Source organism: Oncorhynchus gorbuscha, linkage group LG21 (assembly GCF_021184085.1).
Source record: "Oncorhynchus gorbuscha isolate QuinsamMale2020 ecotype Even-year linkage group LG21, OgorEven_v1.0, whole genome shotgun sequence".
Classification (NCBI taxonomy): Eukaryota; Metazoa; Chordata; class Actinopteri; order Salmoniformes; family Salmonidae; genus Oncorhynchus; species Oncorhynchus gorbuscha.
The window spans coordinates 4,493,924-4,521,395 of NC_060193.1; the positions used below are offsets into that span (position 1 = coordinate 4,493,924).

At 43.6% G+C, this 27,472-nt stretch overlaps 2 protein-coding genes across 2 annotated transcripts; both read right to left on the bottom strand.

Annotated features, from left to right (window-relative positions):
- LOC124007811 (FERM domain-containing protein 7-like) lies at positions 1-2,495 on the bottom strand. Its single transcript, XM_046318585.1, has 3 exons — positions 2,371-2,495; positions 1,846-1,915; positions 1-1,196 (listed from the first exon to the last, which is right to left on the bottom strand). Exons 1-3 carry the CDS (start codon positions 2,415-2,417, stop codon positions 99-101), a joined length of 1,215 nt encoding a protein of 404 aa, XP_046174541.1. The 5' UTR covers positions 2,418-2,495; the 3' UTR covers positions 1-98.
- On the bottom strand, positions 2,466-27,025 carry LOC124008846 (FERM domain-containing protein 7-like). Its single transcript, XM_046320428.1, has 10 exons — positions 26,731-27,025; positions 24,523-24,627; positions 13,164-13,206; positions 11,604-11,682; positions 5,866-5,963; positions 5,295-5,409; positions 4,628-4,775; positions 4,012-4,107; positions 3,328-3,584; positions 2,466-2,469 (listed from the first exon to the last, which is right to left on the bottom strand). Exons 1-10 carry the CDS (start codon positions 26,833-26,835, stop codon positions 2,466-2,468), a joined length of 1,050 nt encoding a protein of 349 aa, XP_046176384.1. The 5' UTR covers positions 26,836-27,025.
- Between the last annotated feature and the right edge of the window lie 447 nt (positions 27,026-27,472).

Genomic DNA, 27,472 nt, shown 5'->3' on the forward strand with positions numbered 1-27,472 from the left:
ATATCTCTTCAATGTACAAAACATCCTGAATACACCAAATGTCACCCTGACCACACACACACACACACACAACACCTGTAGATCTACACACCACTATTCTACAGTCTCAGTTTCGTAATTCGAGGTGTACCCTCTCCTCCACTGCTATACCTCTCCTCTTCCCCCTCTTCCTCCTCCAGTTGTAAACTCCCAGAGGAAAACCTCATCCTAGCCAGAGCATTGGACCGTACCACTTTACCCAACGGGGGTACTGGGCAGTAGTATGGGTAGATTACCTCTGGGTCTGAATCACTGTAGTTTCCACCAGACCCCCCTAGAACACACAGCGAGGTGGGCCGGTCTGGCAAGGGGGAGGAGTTTAGAGGCAGGTAGGAGGGTCTTTGTGGAGTCTGGTGACGTGATAGGTGGGGGTAGTAACCTAGGGGACGGAACTCAGAGGCGGGGTTGGAGGCGGGGACTACTCTGGGGAGCTTAACGTCCGGTTGGCTGGTGGCACGACGAGGAAGTCCAGGCAGGAAGTTGGAGTCGTCGCTGTAATGTCCTGCCTCTATTCTCCCGACGTCGAAACTCCTGGCTGCGTTTCCGCTCAAGAACCCACCGTGGTAGACCCTGGTCAATCCCAGCCCGGATGGGCGGAGATTCCGCCTGAGTGGCGACAGGGAAGACGAATCAGAGCGTGTGTAGAGAGAAGGGTGTGTCAGCCCCTCCAACACGGTGTGGTCTAAGCGTTGCATCTGCGGGAGACGCTCCAATGAGGTTACGGCACCGTCCAAAAAGTAGGCATGTCCGTGAGGATAGCTGGCCAATGGGAATGTTGGAAGGACTGGATGGAACTGGTAGGCGGGGTTATTGGGATATAGGAGGACCAATTGCTGCGCGTCGGAGGCAGGCTGGGGTTTGGGCCGAAGTCTGGCCCTGCTGTTACCGTGGTGATGCCCCGCCCCTCCCTGCCATTGCCCCCCTGCCCTCCTCTCCTCGATGTCTACCGATGTAGAGGCGGACCTTTGCTTAGGAGAGGCCGTTGATTGGTGGAAAGCTTGTGGGAGGCGGGACCGCTGCAGTTCCGTGGAGAAGACCACTTCGACAGCTGATTGGCTGCGTTTAGGGTTAGCTCCTCCCACTTCCTGTTGTTGTCTTTCCACTTCCTCTTCACTGTGGCATCCGGGGCGCGGGAACGAGTGGGACTGCTCGTAGAGCTGGAGATGCACACACACACACACACACACACACACACACACACACACACACACACACACACACACACACAAAAGACGGCAAGAGGTGGATAAACATGTTCACGTGGATGATTGAATTTGTCATTGGTAGGGTTGCCGCGATACCAGTATCGCCTAGATACCCCTCATTGTTTTCATGTCGTCATCCAGAATCACATGTATTTTATTTTCCAAGCTACAGCACTAAATATTTTACATGAAGCAGGTTTTGAAAGGACCAAAGAGGTTAGTTGCTCTGTGTTTTATGGTTGTTATATGTTGTTGCTATTTTTGCTATTTTTCAACTGCATTGTTGGTTAAGGGCTTGTAAGGTACATGTAGCTAATAAAGTTTGATTTGAAAATCCCCCTCCATATCACCTCGAGACACATAATATGTGAAACTATTATTCACTTTATTATCATCATTACTATTATTCTAGATGTTTCAGTAAATTGATTTTTCTCCCTGTGGTTGCTAGGTAGAGTAGATTTTTCTCCCTGTGGTTGCTAGGTAGAGTAGATTTTTCTCCCTGTGGTTGCTAGGTAGAGTATATTTTTCTCCCTGTGGTTGCTAGGTAGAGTAGATTTTTCTCCCTGTGGTTGCTAGGTAGAGTAGATTGATAGTTTACCTGTTTGGAGACGTCTGTGAGGAGGTCAGGAGAGGATCTACACTGTCTGGACTCTGACTTACAGTAGGACCTAATGGAGAAAGAGACAGGGTTTACACACACACACACACACACACACACACACACACACACACACACACACACACACACACACACACACACACACGCACCCTCACACACCCTCACACACACACACACACACACACACACACACACACACACACACACACACACACACACACACACACACACACACACACACACACACACACACACACACACACACACACACACACACACACACACACACACACACACACACGCACACACGCACACTCACACACCCTCACACACACACACACACACACACACACACACACACACACACACACACACACACACACACACACACACACACACACACTCACACACCCTCACACACCCTCACACACCCTCACACACACACACACACACACACACACACACACACACACACACTCACACACACACACTCTGTCTTCCCACCTTTCGAAAGGTCTGTGTTTTTTCTCCCCTGTGGGCATATACTCCATCAACTGTTTCTGGGTCCTGCCACTGAAACAGAACACATTCAGTATCGATCAACTGAGGACACAGTGTGTGGCTTTCATGTATGTGTGTCTGTACCCAGTGTGTCTGTACCCAGTGTGTCTGTACCCAGTGTGTCTGTACCCAGTGTGTCTGTACCCAGTATGTCTGTATGTGTGTCTGTACCCAGTATGTCTGTATGTGTGTCTGTACCCAGTGTGTCTGTACCCAGTGTGTCTGTATGTGTGTATGTACCCAGTGTGTATGTACCCAGTGTGTCTGTACCCAGTGTGTCTGTACCCGGTGTGTCTGTACCCAGTGTGCCTGTATGCGTGTCTGTACCCAGTGTGTCTGTACCCAGTGTGTCTGTATGTGTGTCTGTACCCAGTGTGTCTGTACCCAGTGTGTGTCTGTACCCAGTGTGTCTGTATGTGTGTCTGTACCCAGTGTGTCTGTGCCCAGTGTGCCTGTATGCGTGTCTGTACCCAGTGTGTCTGTACCCAGTGTGTCTGTACCCAGTGTGTCTGTACCCGGTGTGTCTGTACCCAGTGTGCCTGTATGCGTGTCTGTACCCAGTGTGTCTGTACCCAGTGTGTCTGTATGTGTGTCTGTACCCAGTGTGTCTGTACCCAGTGTGTGTCTGTACCCAGTGTGTCTGTATGTGTGTCTGTACCCAGTGTGTCTGTGCCCAGTGTGCCTGTATGCGTGTCTGTACCCAGTGTGTCTGTACCCAGTGTGTCTGTACCCAGTGTGTCTGTATGTGTCTGTACCCAGTGTGTCTGTGCCCAGTGTGTCTGTACCCAGTATGTCTGTACCCAGTATGTGTCTGTACCCAGTGTGTCTGTACCCAGTGTGTCTGTACCCAGTGTGACTGTACCCAGTGTGTGTCTGTACCCAGTGTGTCTGTACCCAGTGTGTCTGTACCCAGTGTGTCTGTATGTGTGTCTGTACCCAGTGTGTCTGTACCCAGTGTGTCTGTACCCAGTGTGTCTGTATGTGTGTACGTGCCTGTATCTGAAGCTGGATCCTTTGCTGGACAGCAGAGTCTTGCTGCGTGACTGGGGCTCTTTGGCCAGTCTGAAGAAGGCATGGTACTCAACGCAGGTCTTCCAGAAAGACTTAGAAACGTCTCGACTCGCCATCGCAAACTCTACCGTGTCCTTACGGGACGGCTGGTAAATACAGGTATATATGTTTTGGGGTTAAGAAGTTGTCTACTTTAAAGAAGTTGTACACACTAAAATGTATCTTCTCTTGAAATTTCCTTAAAAACACACTGTTATTAATTCCTGAAAATGTGAGATGTGTAAATACACTTCGGCGGGCAGAGGATTTATATTATATCAAATAGTCTTACAAAGTTGACCTTATATGGTCATGTACTTTGATGAGGAAGTGAATATGGTTGGGTATTAGAGTCCCGGACCATATATGGTCATGTACTTTGATGAGGAAGTGAATATGGTTGGGTATTAGGAGTCTCACCCCTTATTTGGTCATGATGAGGAAGTGAATATGATTGGGTATTAGGAGTCTCACCCCTATTTGGTCGTGTAGTTTAATGAGGAAGTGAATATGGTTGGGTATTAGGAGTCTCACCCCTATTTGGTCGTGTAGTTTGATGAGGAAGTGTTTCCTCTTGAAGCTCAGTTTACGGATCTTGGCCCAGCTGAACGTGTTGATCTTAGTGTTGCCCTGGAGACGAGAGGAGACAGGAGATGGGTCAGAGTGTGGACATGTGTGGACATACTACAATAATAGTAAACAAACAACAATGTTTGTTAGTCCCCACAAAGTCAAATAGTATTTACATGGGGTTTAAGGTTAAGGTTAGAGTCAGGTTTAGGGTGGAGACCTAGGGTTCATTTTAGGGTTATGATTAGGGTTAGGTTCTTCAGGGTCATGGTAGTTTTACAGTAGGGTTGAATGGGACTGAATTGTGTGTCCCAAGAAGGATAGTTTATACAAGGGTGTGTGTGTGTGTGTGTGTGTGTGTGTGTGTGTGTGTGTGTGTGTGTGTGTGTGTGTGTGTGTGTGTGTGTGTGTGTGTGTGTGTGTGTGTGAGTGTGTGTGTGTGTGTACCTGGAAAACCAGTACCCCAGTGTTAGTGTGTGTGTGTGTGTGTGTGTGTGTGTGTGTGTGTGTGTGTGTGTGTGTGTGTGTGTGTGTGTGTGTGTGTGTGTGTGTGTGTGTGTGTGTGTGTGTGTGTGTGTACCTGGAACACCAGTACCCCAGAGTGTGTGACGGCCAGGTTGAGTCTTATGCCCTCGCCATCGTGGGCAGGGTGGGGGCGGATACCGTACATGTCCAGTTTCCTAGCAACCTCCAACAGATGGACGTCTGAGTCCGCAGGAGAGTGACCCCTGGAACAATCAACCAATCAGGCAATCAGATAATCAATCAGTGCATGTGTGTGTGTGTGTCTAGATGGTGACCTTACTGTATATTCTGATGCTAAGGAAGGATCTCGATAGGATCTCGATGGCAGTGACAGTAGATGCTAATGCTAAGGAAGTGCCTCCACAGGGACCATAGGATCTCGATGGCAGTGACAGTAGATGCTAATGCTAAGGAAGTGCTTCCACAGGGACCATAGTATCTCGCTGGCAGTGACAGTAGATGCTAATGCTAAGGAAGTGCTTCCACAGGGACCATAGGATCTCTATGACAGTGACAGTAGATGCTAATGCTAGGGAAGTGCTTCCCACAGGGACCATAGGATCTCTATGACAGTGACAGTAGATGCTAATGCTAGGGAAGTGCTTCCCACAGGGACCATAGGATCTCTATGACAGTGACAGTAGATGCTAATGCTAGGGAAGTGCTTCCCACAGGGACCATAGGATCTCTATGACAGTGACAGTAGATGCTGAAGTGCTAACCTGTGTTTCCTGTGGAACTTCATAATTTTGTGGTCCAGGTATTCCTGGTTAGGGACGTATCTTCTCATCTCTAGATGGTGGATGTCCAACTCCTCCTTGTAGTCTCCCAGCTCTGCTGTACAATATACACACGTGCACGAACGGAAGCACACGTGCATGCCTCAAGCACGGACGAACACATGCACACATACACACACACACAAAGGTAAACAACGAATGTACAAACACAAACACACACACACACAGCAAGTAAGTAAGTCATTTCAGGTAGGTTAACTTCGACGAGTGAGTTACGGATATTATCCAAGGACAGGAATAAATGTAATCTAGAAAGTGAATGGCAGGGTTGTATATATATTTACATTTACATTTAAGTCATTTAGCAGACGCTCTTATCCAGAGCGACTTACAATATATATGTGTTGACAATAGCAAAACGTTAAAAAAATGTATATATTGTACGACAAAAAAATCTTATTGGACAAGTTCCCTGCCTGTCTCCGCCCCATTGGCTTCTGTTTCCTTTCTCGTGAACACAACCCAGGTGTTTTTTGGATTAGGCTTGACTCACACTGCAGTATATGGGAGACCAGCAGGGCGGCGCTGTTGTCATTACAGGTAAGACTGCCTGTCGAGAGGTCCTGCTTTATCTGGAGAGAAAACAGATACCTGGAACAGAGGAGAGGAGAGAGAGGTTAGACACACAGAACTGTTGTCATTACAGAGAAAACAGACACCTGGTAGAGAGAAGACACCTGGGTCAGATATACATACTGTACACCTGGGTCAGATACAATTTCTTGCGAAAGTATTCGGCCCCCTTGAACTTTGCGACCTTTTGCCACATTTCAGGCTTCAAACATAAAGATATAAAACTGTATTTTTTTGTGAAGAATCAACAACAAGTGAGGCACAATCATGAAGTGGAACGACATTTATTGGATATTTCAAACTTTTTTAACAAATCAAAAACTCTTCACAAAAAAAAATACAGTTTTTATATTAGTAGAGGAGCAATCACTAGGGCCGTTGTTAGGGACAGTGTTTATATTAGTGATTGATCCTTTACTAATATAAACACTGTCCCTGACGACGGCCCTAGTGATTGATCCTCTACTAATATAAACACTGTCCCTGACGACGGCCCTAGTGATTGATCCTCTACTAATATAAACACTGTCCCTGACGACGGCCCTAGTGATTGATCCTCTACTAATATAAACACTGTCCCTGACGACGGCCCTAGTGATTGATCCTCTACTAATATAAACACTGTCCCTGACGATGGCCCTAGTGATTGATCCTCTACTAATATAAACACTGTCCCTGACGACGGCCCTAGTGATTGATCCTCTACTAATATAAACACTGTCCCTGACGACGGCCCTAGTGATTGATCCTCTACTATAATATAAACACTGTCCCTGACGACGGCCCTAGTGATTGATCCTCTACTAATATAAACACTGTCCCTGACGACGGCCCTAGTGATTGATCCTCTACTATAATATAAACACTGTCCCTGACGACGGCCCTAGTGATGGATCCTCTACTAATATAAACACTGTCCCTGACGACGGCCCTAGTGATTGATCCTCTACTAATATAAACACTGTCCCTGACGACGGCCCTAGTGATGGATCCTCTACTAATATAAACACTGTCCCTGACGACGGCCCTAGTGATTGATCCTCTACTAATATAAACACTGTCCCTGACGACGGCCCTAGTGATTGATCCTCTACTAATATAAACACTGTCCCTGACGACGGCCCTAGTGATTGATCCTCTACTAATATAAACACTGTCCCTGACGACGGCCCTAGTGATTGATCCTCTACTAATATAAACACTGTCCCTGACGACGGCCCTAGTGATTGATCCTCTACTAATATAAACACTGTCCCTGACGACGGCCCTAGTGATTGATCCTCTACTATAATATAAACACTGTCCCTGACGACGGCCCTAGTGATTGATCCTCTACTATAATATAAACACTGTCCCTGACGACGGCCCTAGTGATTGATCCTCTACTAATATAAACACTGTCCCTGACGACGGCCCTAGTGATTGATCCTCTACTAATATAAACACTGTCCCTGACGACGGCCCTAGTGATTGATCCTCTACTAATATAAACACTGTCCCTGACGACGGCCCTAGTGATTGATCCTCTACTAATATAAACACTGTCCCTGACGACGGCCCTAGTGATGGATCCTCTACTAATATAAACACTGTCCCTGACGACGGCCCTAGTGATGGATCCTCTACTAATATAAACACTGTCCCTGACGACGGCCCTAGTGATTGATCCTCTACTAATATAAACACTGTCCCTGACGACGGCCCTAGTGATTGATCCTCTACTATAATATAAACACTGTCCCTGACGACGGCCCTAGTGATTAATCCTCTACTAATATAAACACTGTCCCTGACGACGGCCCTAGTGATTGATCCTCTACTAATATAAACACTGTCCCTGACGTCGGCCCTAGTGATGGATCCTCTACTAATATAAACACTGTCCCTGACGACGGCCCTAGTGATGGATCCTCTACTAATATAAACACTGTCCCTGACGACGGCCCTAGTGATTGATCCTCTACTATAATATAAACACTGTCCCTGACGACGGCCCTAGTGATTGATCCTCTACTAATATAAACACTGTAAGGACGACGGCCCTAGTGATTGATCCTCTACTATAATATAAACACTGTCCCTGACGCGGCCCTAGTGATGGATCCTCTACTAATATAAACACTGTCCCTGACGACGGCCCTAGTGATTGATCCTCTACTAATATAAACACTGTCCCTGACGACGGACCTAGTGATTGATCCTCTACTAAATAAACACTGTCCCTGAATGACTTGGCCCTAGTGATGGATCCTCTACTAATATAAACAAAAGGCCCTAGTGATGGATCCTCTACTATAATATAAACACTGTCCCTGACGAAGCCCTAGTGATTGATCCTCTACTAATATAAACACTGTCCCTGACAACGGCCCTAGAGATTGATCCTCTACTAATATAAACACTGTCCCTGATCGGCCCTAGTGATGGATCCTCTACTAATATAAACACTGTCCCTGAAACGGCCCTAGTGATGGATCCTCTACTAATATAAACACTGTCCCTGACGACGACCCTAGTGATGGATCCTCTACTAATATAAACACTGTCCCTGACGACGGCCCTAGTGATTGATCCTCTACTATAATATAAACACTGTCCCTGACGAGCCCTAGTGATTGATCCTCTACTATAATATAAACACTGTCCCTGACACGGCCCTAGTGATTGATCCTCTACTAATATAAACACTGTCCCTGAGTGGCCCTAGTGATGGATCCTCTACTATAATATAAACACTGTCCCTGACGACGGCCCTAGTGATTGATCCTCTACTAATATAAACACTGTCCCTGAGACGGCCCTAGTGATTGATCCTCTACTATAATATAAACACTGTCCCTGACGACGGCCCTAGTGATTGATCCTCTACTAATATAAACATGTCCCTGAGTGGCCCTAGTGATTGATCCTCTACTATAATATAAACACTGTCCCTGACGACGGCCCTAGTGATGGATCCTCTACTATAATATAAACACTGTCCCTGACGACGGCCCTAGTGATTGATCCTCTACTATAATATAAACACTGTCCCTGAATACGGCCCTAGTGATTGATCCTCTACTAATATAAACACTGTTTTGACACGGCCCTAGTGATTGATCCTCTACTATAATATAAACACTGTCCCTGAAACGGCCCTAGTGATTGATCCTCTTAATATAAACACTGTCCCTGACGACGGCCCTAGTGATTTATCCTCTACTAATATAAACACTGTCCCTGACGACGGCCCTAGTGATTGATCCTCTACTAATATAAACACTGTCCCTGACGACGGCCCTAGTGATGGATCCTCTACTAATATAAACACTGTCCCTGACGACGGCCCTAGTGATTGATCCTCTACTAATATAAACACTGTCCCTGACGACGGCCCTAGTGATTGATCCTCTACTAATATAAACACTGTCCCTGACAGGCCCTAGTGATTGATCCTCTACTAATATAAACACTGTCCCTGACGACGGCCCTAGTGATTGATCCTCTACTAATATAAACACTGTCCCTGACGGCCCTAGTGATTGATCCTCTACTAATATAAACACTGTCCCTGACGACGGCCCTAGTGATGGATCCTCTACTAATATAAACAATGTCCCTGACGACGGCCCTAGTGATTTATCCTCTACTAATATAAACACTGTCCCTGACGACGGCCCTAGTGATTGATCCTCTACTAATATAAACACTGTCCCTGACACTGGCCCTAGTGATTGATCCTCTACTAATATAAACACTGTCCCTGTCTAGACGGCCCTAGTGATTGATCCTCTACTATAATATAAACACTGTCCCTGACGACGGCCCTAGTGATTGATCCTCTACTAATATAAACACTGTCCCTGACGACGGCCCTAGTGATGGATCCTCTACTAATATAAACACTGTCCCTGACGACGGCCCTAGTGATGGATCCTCTACTAATATAAACACTGTCCCTGACGACGGCCCTAGTGATTGATCCTCTACTAATATAAACACTGTCCCTGACGACGGCCCTAGTGATTGATCCTCTACTAATATAAACACTGTCCCTGACGACGGCCCTAGTGATTGATCCTCTACTATAATATAAACACTGTCCCTGACGACGGCCCTAGTGATTGATCCTCTACTAATATAAACACTGTCCCTGACGACGGCCCTAGTGATTGATCCTCTACTAATATAAACACTGTCCCTGACGACGGCCCTAGTGATGGATCCTCTACTAATATAAACACTGTCCCTGACGACGGCCCTAGTGATGGATCCTCTACTAATATAAACACTGTCCCTGACGACGGCCCTAGTGATGGATCCTCTATAATATAAACACTGTACGGCCCTAGTGATTGATCCTCTACTAATATAAACACTGTCCCTGACGACGGCCCTAGTGATTGATCCTCTACTAATATAAACACTGTCCCTGACGACGGCCCTAGTGATGGATCCTCTACTATAATATAAACACTGTCCCTGACGACGGCCCTAGTGATTGATCCTCTACTAATATAAACACTGTCCCTGACGACGGCCCTAGTGATGGATCCTCTACTATAATATAAACACTGTCCCTGACGACGGCCCTAGTGATTGATCCTCTACTAATATAAACACTGTCCCTGACGACGGCCCTAGTGATGGATCCTCTACTAATATAAACACTGTCCCTGACGACGGCCCTAGTGATGGATCCTCTACTAATATAAACACTGTCCCTGACGTACGGCCCTAGTGATGGATCCTCTACTAATATAAACACTGTCCCTGACGACGGCCCTAGTGATTGATCCTCTACTAATATAAACACTGTCCCTGACGACGGCCCTAGTGATGGATCCTCTACTAATATAAACACTGTCCCTGACGACGGCCCTAGTGATTGATCCTCTACTAATATAAACACTGTCCCTGACGACGGCCCTAGTGATGGATCCTCTACTAATATAAACACTGTCCCTGACGACGGCCCTAGTGATGGATCCTCTACTAATATAAACACTGTCCCTGACGACGGCCCTAGTGATTGATCCTCTACTAATATAAACACTGTCCCTGACGACGGCCCTAGTGATTGATCCTCTACTAATATAAACACTGTCCCTGACGACGGCCCTAGTGATGGATCCTCTACTATAATATAAACACTGTCCCTGACGGCCCTAGTGATGGATCCTCTACTAATATAAACACTGTCCCTGACGACGGCCCTAGTGATTGATCCTCTACTAATATAAACACTGTCCCTGACGGCCCTAGTGATGGATCCTCTACTAATATAAACACTGTCCCTGACGACGGCCCTAGTGATTGATCCTCTACTAATATAAACACTGTCCCTGACGACGGCCCTAGTGATTGATCCTCTACTAATATAAACACTGTCCCTGACGACGGCCCTAGTGATTGATCCTCTACTAATATAAACACTGTCCCTGACGACGGCCCTAGTGATTGATCCTCTACTAATATAAACACTGTCCCTGACGACGGCCCTAGTGATTGATCCTCTACTAATATAAACACTGTCCCTGACGACGGCCCTAGTGATGGATCCTCTACTAATATAAACACTGTCCCTGACGACGGCCCTAGTGATTGATCCTCTACTAATATAAACACTGTCCCTGACGAATGTATCTGAGGAAGGCGCGTCACTCAAACACACACCTTGTGAGTCTTCTCTGCAGCTGTCCTGGGTCTGGAGGAAAGAACTTGACAATGAATCTGAAGAACAGATCACTGGTGTCTGAGAGACGGAGACGGAGAGGGAGAGGGAGAGGGAGAGGGGTAAGGAGAGAGAAGGGGGGGGGATAAGTTAACCACAATGAAAGAAAAATAACTATACTGTGCCTTGCAAAAGTATTCATCCCCCTTGGTGTTTTTTCCTATTTTGTTGCATTACAACCTGTTATTTAAATAGATTTTTATTTGGATTTCATGTAATGGACATACAATTTTCCAAATTGGTGAAAGTGAAATGAAAAGAATGACTTGTTTCAAAAATTATTTAAAAAATAAAAAAGGAAAAGTGTTGTGTGTAATATGTGTTCAACCCCTTTGCTATGAAGCCCCTAAATAAGATCTGGTGCAATCAATTACCATCAGAAGTCACACAATAAAGTCCACCAGAATACAATCTAAGTGTCACATGATCTGTCACATGATCTCAGTATATATACACCTGTTCTGAAAGGCCCCAGAGACTGCAACACCACTAAGCAAGCGGCACCATGAAGACCCAAGGAGCTCTCCAAAACAGGTCAGGGACAACGTTGTGGAGAAGTACAGATCAGGGTTGGGTTATAAAAAAAAGTATCAGAAACGTTGAACGTCCCACAGAGCACCAATAAATCCATGATTAAAAAATGGAAAGAATATCTTGGTACATCTAGCCACTGGGAGGCACACTGATAAAGCAACACTTGAGTGGTTTTAGGAGAAACATTTAAATGTCTTGTAAGGGCCTAGTCAAAGCCCAGACCTCAGTCCCAATTGAGATTCTGTGGTTTGACTTAAAGATTGTTGAACACCAGTGGAACCCATCCAACTTGAAGGAGCTGGAGAAGCTTTGCCTTGAAGAAGGAACATAAATCGCAGTGGCTCGATGTACCAAGCTTATAGAGACATACCCCAAGAGACTAGCAGCTGTAAGAACTGCAAAAGGGGGCTCTACAAAGCATTGACTTTGTGAATAGTTTTCTGTATTATTCTCTTATTTGTTGTTTGTTACAAAATAAAAAATATTTTGCATCTTCAAAGTGGAAGGCCTGTTGTGTAGATCAAATGACACAAACCCACCAAGAATAGATTTTAATTTTTGGGTTGTAAGCCAACAAATTCGGGGTGAAAACGTTCACAAGAAACCGTACACATTATCACTCACACTACGAATCACTCACACACACTACGAATCACTCACTCAGTTACTACTAATCACTCACTCAGTTACTACGAATCACTCACTCAGTTACTACGAATCACTCACTCAGTTACTACGAATCACTCACTCAGTTACCACGAATCACTCACTCAGTTACTACGAATCACTCACTCAGTTACTACGAATCACTCACTCAGTTACTAAGAATCACTCACTCAGTTACCACGAATCACTCACTCAGTTTCTACGAATCACTCACTCAGTTACTACGAATCACTCACTCAGTTACTACGAATCACTCACTCAGTTACTGCGAATCACTCACACACGACAAAACACAGACTTACTCTTTATCTGACTGGTAAGAGGTTTCAACTGTTCCAGCCACACCTGGAAGAAGAAACAACCATTACAACAGAACAAACACACTGGTTATACTGACCTGTCTAGTAGGTTATACTGACCTGTCTAGTAGGTTATACTGACCTGTCTAGTAGGTTATACTGACCTGTCTAGTAGGTTATACTGACCTGTCTAGTAGGTTATACTGACCTGTCTAGTAGGTTATACTGACCTGTCTAGTAGGTTATACTGACCTCCCTGTCTAGTAGGTTATACTGACCTCCCTGTCTAGTAGGTTATACTGACCTGTCTAGTAGGTTATACTGACCTGTCTAGTAGGTTATACTGACCTGTCTAGTAGGTTATACTGACCTGTCTAGTAGGTTATACTGACCTCCCTGTCTAGTAGGTTATACTGACCTCCCTGTCTAGTAGGTTATACTGACCTGTCTAGTAGGTTATACTGACCTGTCTAGTAGGTTATACTGACCTCCCTGGCTAGTAGGTTATACTGCCCTGTCTAGTAGGTTATACTGACCTGTCTAGTAGGTTATACTGACCTGTCTAGTAGGTTATACTGACCTCCCTGTCTAGTAGGTTATACTGACCTGTCTAGTAGGTTATACTGACCTGTCTAGTAGGTTATACTGACCTCCCTGTCTAGTAGGTTATACTGACCTGTCTAGTAGGTTATACTGACCTCCCTGTCTAGTAGGTTATACTGACCTCCCTGTCTAGTAGGTTATACTGACCTGTCTAGTAGGTTATACTGACCTGTCTAGTAGGTTATACTGACCTGTCTAGTAGGTTATACTGACCTCCCTGTCTAGTAGGTTATACTGACCTGTCTAGTAGGTTATACTGACCTCCCTGTCTAGTAGGTTATACTGACCTGTCTAGTAGGTTATACTGACCTGTCTAGTAGGTTATACGGACCTGTCTATTAGGTTATACTGACCTCCCTGTCTAGTAGGCTATACTGACCTGTCTGTCTAGTAGGCTAAACTGACCTGTCTAGTAGGTTATACTGACCTGTCTAGTAGGTTATACTGACCTATCTAGTAGGTTATACTGACCTGTCTAGTAGGTTAAACTGACCTGTCTAGTAGGTTATACTGACCTCCCTGTCTAGTAGGTTATACTGACCTGTCTAGTAGGTTATACTGACCTCCCTGTCTAGTAGGTTATACTGACCTCCCTGTCTAGTAGGTTATACTGACCTGTCTAGTAGGTTATACTGACCTGTCTAGTAGGTTATACTGACCTCCCTGTCTAGTAGGTTATACTGACCTGTCTAGTAGGTTATACTGACCTGTCTAGTAGGTTATACTGACCTGTCTAGTAGGTTATACTGACCTCCCTGTCTAGTAGGTTATACTGACCTCCCTGTCTAGTAGGTTATACTGACCTGTCTAGTAGGTTATACTGACCTGTCTAGTAGGTTATACTGACCTGTCTAGTAGGTTATACTGACCTGTCTAGTAGGTTATACTGACCTCCCTGTCTAGTAGGTTATACTGACCTCCCTGTCTAGTAGGTTATACTGACCTGTCTAGTAGGTTATACTGACCTGTCTAGTAGGTTATACTGACCTCCCTGGCCTGCCCTGTCTAGTAGGTTATACTGACCTGTCTAGTAGGTTATACTGACCAGGTCTAGTAGGTTATACTGACCTGTCTAGTAGGTTATACTGACCTACTGACCTGTCTAGTAGGTTATACTGACCTGTCTAGTAGGTTATACTGACCTGTCTAGTAGGTTATACTGACCTCCCTGTCTAGTAGGTTATACTGGACTATTACTAAGTCATTTAGCAGAGTAGGTTATTGGGACAGTCACTTAACAATACTGACCTCCCTGTCTATTAGGTACAGAGTCAATGTGGAGGCTATATACATGGTTATACTGACAGAGTCCTATAACTGTCTAGTAGGTATTTAGATACTGACTCCTGTCTAGTAGGTTATACTGACCTGTCTAGTAGGTTATACTGACTGTCTAGTAGGTTATACTGAGTCCTGTCTAGTAGGTTATACTGACCTCCCTGTCTAGTAGGTTATACTGACCTGTCTAGTAGGTTATACTGACCTGTCTAGTAGGTTATACTGACTCCTGTCTAGTAGGTTATACTGACCTGTCTAGTAGGTTATACGGTGACCTGTCTAGTAGGTTATACTGACCTCCCTGTCTAGTAGGTTATACTGACCTGTCTGTCTAGTAGGCTATATACCTGTCTAGTAGGTTATACTGACCTGTCTAGTAGGTTATACTGACCTGTCTAGTAGGTTATACTGACCTGTCTAGTAGGTTACTGACAGAGTCTAGTAGGTTATACTGACCTCCCTGTCTAGTAGGTTATACTGACCTGTCTAGTAGGTTATACTGACCTCCCTGTCTAGTAGGTTATACTGACCTCCCTGTCTAGTAGGTTATACTGACCTGTCTAGTAGGTTATACTGACCTGTCTAGTAGGTTATACTGACCTCCCTGTCTAGTAGGTTATACTGACCTGTCTAGTAGGTTATACTGACCTGTCTAGTAGGTTATACTGACCTGTCTAGTAGGTTATACTGACCTCCCTGTCGAGTAGGTTATACTGACCTCCCTGTCTAGTAGGTTATATTGACCTGTCTAGTAGGTTAAACTGACCTGTCTAGTAGGTTATACTGACCTCCCTGTCTAGTAGGTTATACTGACCTGTCTAGTAGGTTATACTGACCTGTCTAGGTTATACTACCTGTCTAGTAGGTTATACTGACCTCCCTGTCTAGTAGGTTATACTGACCTGTCTAGTAGGTTATACTGACCTGTCTAGTAGGTTATACTGACCTGTCTAGTAGGTTATACTGACCTCCCTGTCTAGTAGGTTATACTGACCTGTCTAGTAGGTTATACTGACCTGGCTAGTAGGTTATACTGACCTGTCTAGTAGGTTATACTGACCTGTCTAGTAGGTTATACTGACCTCCCTGTCTAGTAGGTTATATTGACCTGTCTAGTAGGTTATACTACCTGTCTAGTAGGTTAAACTGACCTGTCTAGTAGGTTATACTGACCTCCTGTCTAGTATGTTATACTGACCTGTCTAGTGTTAAACTACCTGTCTAGTAGGTTATACTGACCTCCTGTCTAGTATGTTATACTGACCTCCCTGTCTAGTAGGTTATACTGACCTGTCTAGTAGGTTATACTGACCTGTCTAGTAGGTTATACTGACCTCCCTGTCTAGTAGGTTATATTGACCTGTCTAGTAGGTTATACTGACCTGTCTAGTAGGTTAAACTGACCTGTCTAGTAGGTTATACTGACCTCCCTGTCTAGTATGTTATACTGACCTGTCTAGTAGGTTATACTGACCTGTCTAGTAGGTTATACTGACCTCACTGTCTAGTAGGTTATACTGACCTCCCTGTCTAGTAGGTTATACTGACCTGTCTAGTAGGTTATACTGACCTGTCTAGTAGGTTATACTGACCTCCCTGTCTAGTAGGTTATACTGACCTGTCTAGTAGGTTATACTGACCTCCCTGTCTAGTAGGTTATACTGACCTGTCTAGTAGGTTATACTGACCTGTCTAGTAGGTTATACTGACCTCCCTGTCTAGTAGGTTATACTGACATGCCTAGTAGGTTATACTGACTTGTCTAGTAGGTTATACTGACCTCACTGTCTAGTAGGTTATACTGACCTCCCTGTCTAATAGGTTATACTGACCTCCCTGTCTGGTAGGTTATACTGACCTGTCTAGTAGGTTATACTGACCTGTCTAGTAGGTTATACTGACCTGTCTAGTAGGTTATACTGACCTCCCTGTCTAGTAGGTTATACTGACCTCCCTGTCTAGTAGGTTATACTGACCTGTCTAGTAGGTTATACTGACCTGTCTAGTAGGTTATACTGACCTCCTGTCTGTTATCTGACCTGTCTAGTAGGTTATACTGACCTCCCTGTCTAGTAGGTTATACTGACCTGTCTAGTAGGTTATACTGACCTGTCTAGTAGGTTATACTGACCTGTCTAGTAGGTTATACTGACCTCCCTGTCTAGTAGGTTATACTGACCTGTCTAGTAGGTTATACTGACCTGTCTAGTAGGTTATACTGACCTCCCTGTCTAGTAGGTTATACTCACCTGCCTAGTAGGTTATACTGACCTGTCTAGTAGGTTATACTGACCTCCCTGTCTAGTAGGTTATACTCACCTGCCTAGTAGGTTATACTGACCTGTCTAGTAGGTTATACTGACCTCACTGTCTAGTAGGTTATACTGACCTCCCTGTCTAGTAGGTTATACTGACCTGTCTAGTAGGTTATACTGACCTGTCTAGTAGGTTATACTGACCTGTCTAGTAGGTTATACTGACCTCCCTGTCTGGTAGGTTATACTGACCTGTCTAGTAGGTTACACTGACCTGTCTAGTAGGTTATACTGACCTGTCTAGTAGGTTATACTGACCTCCCTGTCTAGTAGGTTATACTGACCTCCCTGTCTAGTAGGTTATACTGACCTGTCTAGTAGGTTATGCTGACCTGTCTAGTAGGTTATACTGACCTCCCTGTCTAGTAGGTTATACTGACCTCCCTGTCTAGTAGGTTATACTGACCTGTCTAGTAGGTTATACTGACCTCCCTGTCTAGTAGGTTATACTGACTTGTCTAGTATGTTATACTGACCTCCCTGTCTAGTAGGTTATACTGACCTGTCTAGTAGGTTATACTGACCTGGCTAGTAGGTTATACTGACCTGCCTGGCTAGTAGGTTATACTGACCTGTCTAGTAGGTTATACTGACCTGTCTAGTAGGTTATACTGACCTGGCTAGTAGGTTATACTGACCTGTCTAGTAGGTTATACTGACCCATCTAGTAGGTCATACTGACCTACTAGCCCTTAACCAACTACATGATACAGTTCAATGAATAGAGTTAAGAAAATATTTACTAAAGTCAAAAATAAAATGAAAAGTAAAACAATAAAATAACAATATCGAGACTATATACAGGGTGTTACGGTACGTAATCAATGTGGAGGCTATATACAGGGTGTTACGGTACGGAGTCAATGTGGAGGCTATATACAGGGTGTTACGGTACAGAGTCAATGTGGAGGCTATATACAGTGGATGTCTATACTACAGAGTCTATCAATGTGGAGACTATATACAGGGTGTTACGGTACAGAGTCAATGTGGAGGACTATATGTCAGGGTGTTACGGTACAGAGTCAATGTGGAGGCTATATACAGGGTGTTACGGTACAGAGTCAATGTGGAGGCTATATACAGGGTGTTACGGTACAGAGTCAATGTGGAGGCTATATACAGGGTGTTACGGTAACAGATGTCTATAACTGTGGAGTCTATATACAGGGTGTTACGGTACAGAGTCAATGTGGAGACTATATACAGGGTGTTACGGTACAGAGTCAATGTGGAGGCTATATACAGGGTGTTACGGTACAGAGTCAATGTGGAGACTATATACAGGGTGTTACGGTACAGAGTCAATGTGGAGGTCTATAACTGTATATACATGTGGTCTATAACTACAGGGTGTTACGGTACAGAGTCAATGTGGAACTATATACAGGGTGTTACGGTACAGAGTCAATGTGGAGGCTATATACAGGGTGTTACGGTACAGAGTCAATGTGGAGGCTATATACAGGGTGTTACGGTACAGAGTCAATGTGGAGGCTATATACAGGGTATGATGGTATAGAGTCAGTGTGGATGTCTATAACTACAGGGTACAGAGTCAATGTGGAGGCTATATACAGGTTATTACGGTACAGAGTCAATGTGGAGGCTATATACAGGTTATTACGGTACAGAGTCAATGTGGAGGCTATATACAGGGTGTTATGTACAGACGGAATCAATGTGGAGGCTATATACAGGGTATTACGGTACAGAGTCAATGTGGAGGCTATATACTGGGTATTACGGTACAGAGTTAATGTGGAGGCTATATACAGGGTATTACGGTACAGAGTCAATGTGGAGGCTATATACATGGTAATACGGTACAGAGTCAATGTGGAGGCTATATACAGGGTATTACGGTACAGAGTCAATGTGGAGACTATATACAGTGGATGTCTATAACGGTACAGAGTCAATGTGGAGGCTATAACTACCAGGGTATTCTATAACGTCATGTCTACAGAGTCAATGTGGAGGCTATATACAGGGTATTACGGTACAGAGTCAATGTGGAGGCTATATACATGTCTATATTACGGTACAGAGTCAATGTGGAGGCTATATACAGGGTATTACGGTACAGAGTCAATGTGGAGGCTATATACGGGGTATTACGGTACAGAGTCAATGTGCAGGCTATATACAGGGTATTACGGTACACAGTCAATGTGGAGGCTATATACAGGGTATTACGGTACAGAGTCAATGTGGAGGCTATATACAGGGGGTACCGGTACAGAGTCAATGTGGAGGCTATATACAGGGTATTACGGTACAGAGTCAAAGTGGAGGCTATATACAGGGTATTACGGTACAGAGTCAAAGTGGAGACTATATACAGGGTATTACGGTACAGAGTCAATGTGGAGGCTATATACAGGGTATTACGGTACAGAGTCAATGTGGAGGCTATATACCAGGGGATGTATAACTACCGGTACAGAGTCAATGTGCAGGCTATATACAGGGTATTACGGTACACAGTCAATGTGGAGGCTATATACAGGGTATTACGGTACAGAGTCTATGTGGAGACTATATACAGGGGGTACCGGTACAGAGTCAATGTGGAGGCTATATACAGGGGGTACCCGTACAGAGTCAATGTGGAGGCTATATACAGGGGGTACCAGTACATTGCCAATGTGGAGGCTATATACAGGGGGTATAGACATCAGTGTGATGTCTATAACTGTCATGTCTATACCTACCAGGGTGATGTCTATAACTACCAGTGTGATGTCTATAACTACCAGTATGATGTCTATAACTGTCAGTGTGATGTCTATAACTGTCATGTCTATAACTACCAGTGTGATGTCTATAACTACCAGTGTGATGTCTATAACTACCAGTGTGATGTCTATAACTGTCATGTCTATAACTACCAGTGTGATGTCTATAACTACCAGTGTGATGTCTATAACTGTCATGTCTATAACTACCAGGGTGATGTCTATAACTACCAGTGTGATGTCTATAACTGTCATGTCTATAACTACCAGTGTCATGTCTATAACTACCAGTGTGATGTCTATAACTACCAGTGTGATGTCTATAACTGTCATGTCTATAACTACCAGTGTGATGTCTATAACTACCAGTGTGATGTCTATAACTGTCATGTCTATAACTACCAGTGTCATGTCTATAACTACCAGTGTGATGTCTATAACTACCAGTGTGATGTCTATAACTACCAGTGTGATGTCTATAACTACCAGTATGATGTCTATAACTGTCAGTGTGATGTCTATAACTGTCATGTCTATAACTACCAGTGTGATGTCTATAACTACCAGTATGATGTCTATAACTGTCAGTGTGATGTCTATAACTGTCATGTCTATAACTACCAGGGTGATGTCTATAACTACCAGGGTGATGTCTATAACTGTCATGTCTATAACTACCAGTGTGATGTCTATAACTGTCATGTCTATAACTACCAGTGTGATGTCTATAACTGTCATGTCTATAACTACCAGGGTGATGTCTATAACTGTCATGTCTATAACTACCAGTGTGATGTCTATAACTGTCATGTCTATAACTACCAGTGTGATGTCTATAACTGTCATGTCTATAACTACCAGTGTGATGTCTATAACTGTCATGTCTATAACTACCAGTGTGATGTCTATAACTGTCATGTCTATAACTACCAGTGTGATGTCTATAACTGTCATGTCTATAACTACCAGTGTGATGTCTATAACTGTCATGTCTATAACTACCAGGGTGATGTCTATAACTACCAGGGTGATGTCTATAACTACCAGGGTGATGTCTATAACTACCAGGGTGATGTCTATAACTACCAGTGTGATGTCTATAACTGTCATGTCTATAACTACCAGGGTGATGTCTATAACTACCAGGGTGATGTCTATAACTACCAGGGTGATATCTATAACTTACATAACTACCAGTGTGATGTCTATAACTACCAGTGTGATGTCTATAACTACCAGTGTGATGTCTATAACTACCAGTGTGATGTCTATAACTGTCATGTCTATAACTACCAGTGTGATGTCTATAACTACCAGTGTGATGTCTATAACTACCAGTGTGATGTCTATAACTACCAGTGTGATGTCTATAACTGTCATGTCTATAACTGTCAGTGTGATGTCTATAACTGTCATGTCTATAACTGTCAGTGTGATGTCTATAACTGTCATGTCTATAACTACCAGTGTGATGTCTATAACTACCAGTGTGATGTCTATAACTGTCATGTCTATAACTACCAGTGTGATGTCTATAACTACCAGTGTGATGTCTATAACTACCAGTGTGATGTCTATAACTACCAGTGTGATGTCTATAACTACCAGGGTGATGTCTATAACTGTCAGTGTGATGTCTATAACTGTCATGTCTATAACTACCAGTGTGATGTCTATAACTACCAGTGTGATGTCTATAACTGCCAGTGTGATGTCTATAACTACCAGTGTGATGTCTATAACTACCAGTGTGATGTCTATAACTACCAGTGTGATGTCTATAACTGTCAGTGTGATGTCTATAACTGTCATGTCTATAACTACCAGGGTGATGTCTATAACTACCAGGGTGATGTCTATAACTACCAGGGTGATGTCTATAACTACCAGGGTGATATCTATAACTACCAGTGTGATGTCTATAACTACCAGTGTGATGTCTATAACTTACATAACTACCAGTGTGATGTCTATAACTTACATAACTACCAGTGTGATGTCTATAACTTACATAACTACCAGGGTGATATCTATAACTTACATAACTACCAGGGTGATATCTATAACTTACATAACTACCAGGGTGATATCTATAACTTACATAACTACCAGGGTGATGTCTATAACTTACATAACTACCAGGTGATATCTATAACTTACATAACTACCAGGGTGATATCTATAACTTACATAACTACCAGGGTGATGTCTATAACTACCAGGGTGATATCTATAACTACCAGGGTGATGTCTATAACTACCAGGGTGATGTCTATAACTACCAGTGTGATGTCTATAACTACCAGTGTGATGTCTATAACTACCAGTGTGATGTCTATAACTACCAGGGTGATGTCTATAACTGTCATGTCTATAACTACCAGGGTGATGTCTATAACTGTCATGTCTATAACTACCAGGGTGATATCTATAACTACCAGTGTGATGTCTATAACTACCAGGGTGATGTCTATAACTGTCATGTCTATAACTACCAGGGTGATGTCTATAACTGTCATGTCTATAACTACCAGTGTGATGTCTATAACTACCAGGGTGATGTCTATAACTACCAGGGTGATGTCTATAACTACCAGGGTGATGTCTATAACTGTCATGTCTATAACTACCAGGGTGATGTCTATAACTACCAGGGTGATGTCTATAACTACCAGGGTGATGTCTATAACTACCAGTGTGATGTCTATAACTGTCATGTCTATAACTACCAGGGTGATGTCTATAACTGTCATGTCTATAACTACCAGTGTGATGTCTATAACTACCAGGGTGATGTCTATAACTACCAGGGTGACATAACTACCAGGGTGATATCTATAACTACCAGTGTGACATAACTACCAGGGTGATATCTATGTCTATACATAACTACCAGGGTGATGTCTATACATAACTACCAGGTGATATCTATAACTTGATGTCATAACTACCAGGGTGATGTCTATAACTACCAGGGTGATATCTATAACTACCAGGGTGATGTCTATAACTACCAGTGTGATGTCTATAACTACCAGGGTGATGTCTATAACTACCAGTGTGATGTCTATAACTACCAGTGTGATGTCTATAACTACCAGTGTGATGTCTATAACTACCAGTGTGATGTCTATAACTACCAGGGTGATGTCTATAACTGTCATGTCTATAACTACCAGGGTGATATCTATAACTACCAGTGTGATGTCTATAACTGTCAGTGTGATGTCTATAACTACCAGTGTGATGTCTATAACTACCAGTGTGATGTCTATAACTACCAGTGTGATATCTATAACTACCAGGGTGATGTCTATAACTGTCATGTCTATAACTACCAGGGTGATGTCTATAACTACCAGTGTGATGTCTATAACTACCAGTGTGATGTCTATAACTACCAGGGTGATGTCTATAACTACCAGGGTGATGTCTATAACTACCAGGGTGATGTCTATAACTGTCATGTCTATAACTACCAGGGTGATGTCTATAACTACCAGGGTGATGTCTATAACTACCAGTGTGATGTCTATAACTGTCATGTCTATAACTACCAGGGTGATGTCTATAACTGTCATGTCTATAACTACCAGTGTGATGTCTATAACTACAAACAGGGTGATGTCTATAACTACATAACACCAGGGTGATGTCTATAACTACCAGGGTGATGTCTATAACTACCAGTGTATCTATCTATAACTACCAGGGTGATGTCTATAACTACCAGGGTGTATGATGTCTATAACTACCAGGGTGATGTCTATAACTACCAGGGTGATGTCTATAACTACCAGGGTGATATCTATAACTACCAGGGTGATGTCTATAACTACCAGGGTGATGTCTATAACTACCAGTGTGATGTCTATAACTACCAGGGTGATGTCTATAACTACCAGTGTGATGTCTATAACTACCAGTGTGATGTCTATAACTACCAGGGTGATGTCTATAACTGTCATGTCTATAACTACCAGGGTGATGTCTATAACTACCAGTGTGATGTCTATAACTGTCATGTCTATAACTACCAGGGTGATGTCTATAACTACCAGGGTGATGTCTATAACTACCAGGGTGATGTCTATAACTGTCATGTCTATAACTGTCATGTCTATAACTACCAGTGTGATGTCTATAACTACCAGTGTGATGTCTATAACTACCAGGGTGATGTCTATAACTACCAGTGTGATGTCTATAACTACCAGTGTGATGTCTATAACTACCAGGGTGATGTCTATAACTACCAGTGTGATGTCTATAACTACCAGGGTGATGTCTATAACTACCAGTGTGATGTCTATAACTACCAGGGTGATGTCTATAACTACCAGTGTGATGTCTATAACTACCAGTGTGATGTCTATAACTACCAGGGTGATGTCTATAACTACCAGGGTGATATCTATAACTTACATAACTACCAGTGTGATGTCTGAACTCCAGTCCAAAGTATTCTCTCTCCAATAGCTTGAGGTGGCCACACACCTTGTTGAAGAAGTCACATCCCATGATCCTTTGCTGTGGGGGAGAGACAGGAAGAGACCCGAAGTCATCAGTTACCAACAAGGTAAAAAAATAAATAAATCAAGATTGAGATAAGAGTCATGAATATCTTATTTGTTGTTTTTAGAGATTTTGCTTTTAGTTGTATTGCTTGCTTGATTTATCTTGGTAAGGTGGGTATTGTACAGGAGAATGTTTTCTCAATGATTTACCTGGTTGAAGAAAGGCAACATCTAAATCTAGTGTTATAGGCTAGCATGGCTAGATGAGGAACCCATTGTTTTCTAGAAGAAATTATTCACATAATAAAGGTTTGTCACATAATAAACACGTTTAGTGCATTCTACTATATTTATTTTTTTACCACAACTTTTATATGAAATGTAACAATTCAAAAATAAGCCTAAAATATAGTTATTAGGCTATATTTAACAATATATATTTATTTTTTTACCACAACTTTTATATGAAATGTAACAATTCAAAAATAAGCCTAAAATATAGTTATTAGGCTATATTTAACAATATATATGTATTTTTTTACCACAACTTTTATATGAAATGTAACAATTCATAAATAAGCCTAAAATATAGTTATTAGGCTATATTTAACTAATTGACAATATATATGTATTTTGTGTATCCTTCATTATTATCGTTCTCTTTATTTTAACCGGCGAGTCAGTTCAGAACAAATTCTTATTTACAATGACAGCCTACCGGGGAACAGTGGGTTAACTGCCTTGTTTAGGGGCAGAACGATTTATTTTTGTTTTACCTTGGCAGCTCGGGGAATCGATCCAGCAACCTTCCGGTTACTAGTCCAATGCTCTAACACCTAGGACACCTGCTACCCTCTCGCCATGCACGTCGATAAAATACAGTGTCTTTTTTTGGGATCCGTTTTCCCCAACTGTTTAGGGGAGTTCTCGGTTCTGTCACGCGCTGTGTCCTTCCCGCTCGGTCTGACTCACACCGTCGTTAATTACCGGTGCCGCTGGCGGAGGAGATGAGAGAGGCGTGAGAGTGACTCCTCTTGCACTGTGACACAACCGAACCTGGTTTTTAGGCCTGTTGACACGACGGGGGCGCGCCTGCATCCGCTCATTATTGTGTCATTACAGGACAGCGAGGCGCGAAGAGAACCGTCCCGTAAACGGTCATCAACAACGTTTAACGTCCACCCTTACAACACTCTCAACAACTAGGCTATCAAACTACCGATTAGATCCGTCAGCTGGCCAGAAAGAGGGAGAGGGGGAGTGTAGTGGGTATGGTGCTGAACACAAACTAATCTCTAGTTACTGGCATGTATATCGTCTATATATCGTCCATCCACCATCCACCCTTTCCGTCTCTCTCTGTGTCCAGGCCGCTAATAGTTATTTCAACCTGGGGGCAGAGAGGCTGGTTACTCAACTCAAACTCACTGGAAGAATAGGGTACTACTCACCCCTCTCCTTCTCAACACACAAATATACCACTATCCTCAAGGCTATTCACATCTCTCTCTCTCTCTCTCTCTCTCTCTCTCTCTCTCTCTCTCTCTCTCTCTCTCTCTCTCTCTCTCTCTCTCTCTGTCTCTCTCTCTCTCTCTCTCTCTCTCTCTCTCTCTGTCTCTCTCTCTCTCTCTCTCTCTCTCTCTCTCTCTCTCTCTCTCTCTCCGTCTCTGTCTTTCTCTCTCTGCCCCCCACCCCCATTGACCTCCTAGTCAAAACACACACAGCAAGGGGCCTTTCTCCTTTCTTTTCCGTTTCACTCTCCATCCCTGCAGTAAATGCCCGTGAGTCCCCGGTCACCCGTGCGCTCTGACAGAGAAAGCATGCATGCAGATAATGGGACGAGGAATAAAGTCTACTTTACAAGGACAACACCGCGAGCAAACGACCCCCCCCCTCCCTACACACATACACACATATCACTATACATCTTTCCATCTTACTATGGGTTATGAGTATGACGTTTTGTAGACTAAATATATAGGTGGAAAACAACCAACTTGTCATATGTTTCTGGTATTATCTTCTAGTCGAATCACAGGCTACAGGCACTTGGACTGTTGTCTTTCTACAGAAACTTGTAAACAATAATATCATTGATATAATTGTTTTGATTTACCTCGACCTCAAACACGCGCTCGCTGTTGTCCAGAAAGATCACGCGGAGCTGCAGTGTTCCCTTGGAGACGCGGGGAGAGAGGAACTTCCCGCGCCGGTCCCCCATCTCTCTCTCTCTCTCTGGTTCCGGTCCAATCCAAACACCTTTACAACAAAAACAACAACAAAAATAATACGTAAACGATACCGGAAATTCCTGTGTAGCAGTAGAATCCTCAATTCCCAGTTGCCAAATGCCACTGTGTCTCCAAAATGAAGACTTATAAGACGCGATTTACGCACTCCTCTGTCTGCTCTGTGCGTTTGAAACCTCAACCGGTGAGGCAGCAGCAGCCTATAGAAATGGACCTGGGTCTGGTAAAGGCAGCTGGCGTTAACCCACACACACGATCCTGTTACTTGGTGTGGTGGACAATAGCAATCTTTTAAACGACGTTTTCCCCGTTATGACGCAACATGTTGACTGTGTGTGTGTGTGTGTGTGTGTGTGTGTGTGTGTGTGTGTGTGTGTGTGTGTGTGTGTGTGTGTGTGTGTGTGTGTGTGTGTGTGTGTGTGTGTGTGTGTGTGTGTGTGTGTGTGTGTGTGTGTGTGTGTGTGTGTGTGTGTGTGTGTGTGTGTGTGTGTCACTGAAGGTGTCATATCACTCAGCTCATATGAGGGTACTACACTTTGACTTGACATGTCAAGGTCCCGGTCCATTTTAGGTGATCATGTTAGTAATCCTCAAACACACATACACACA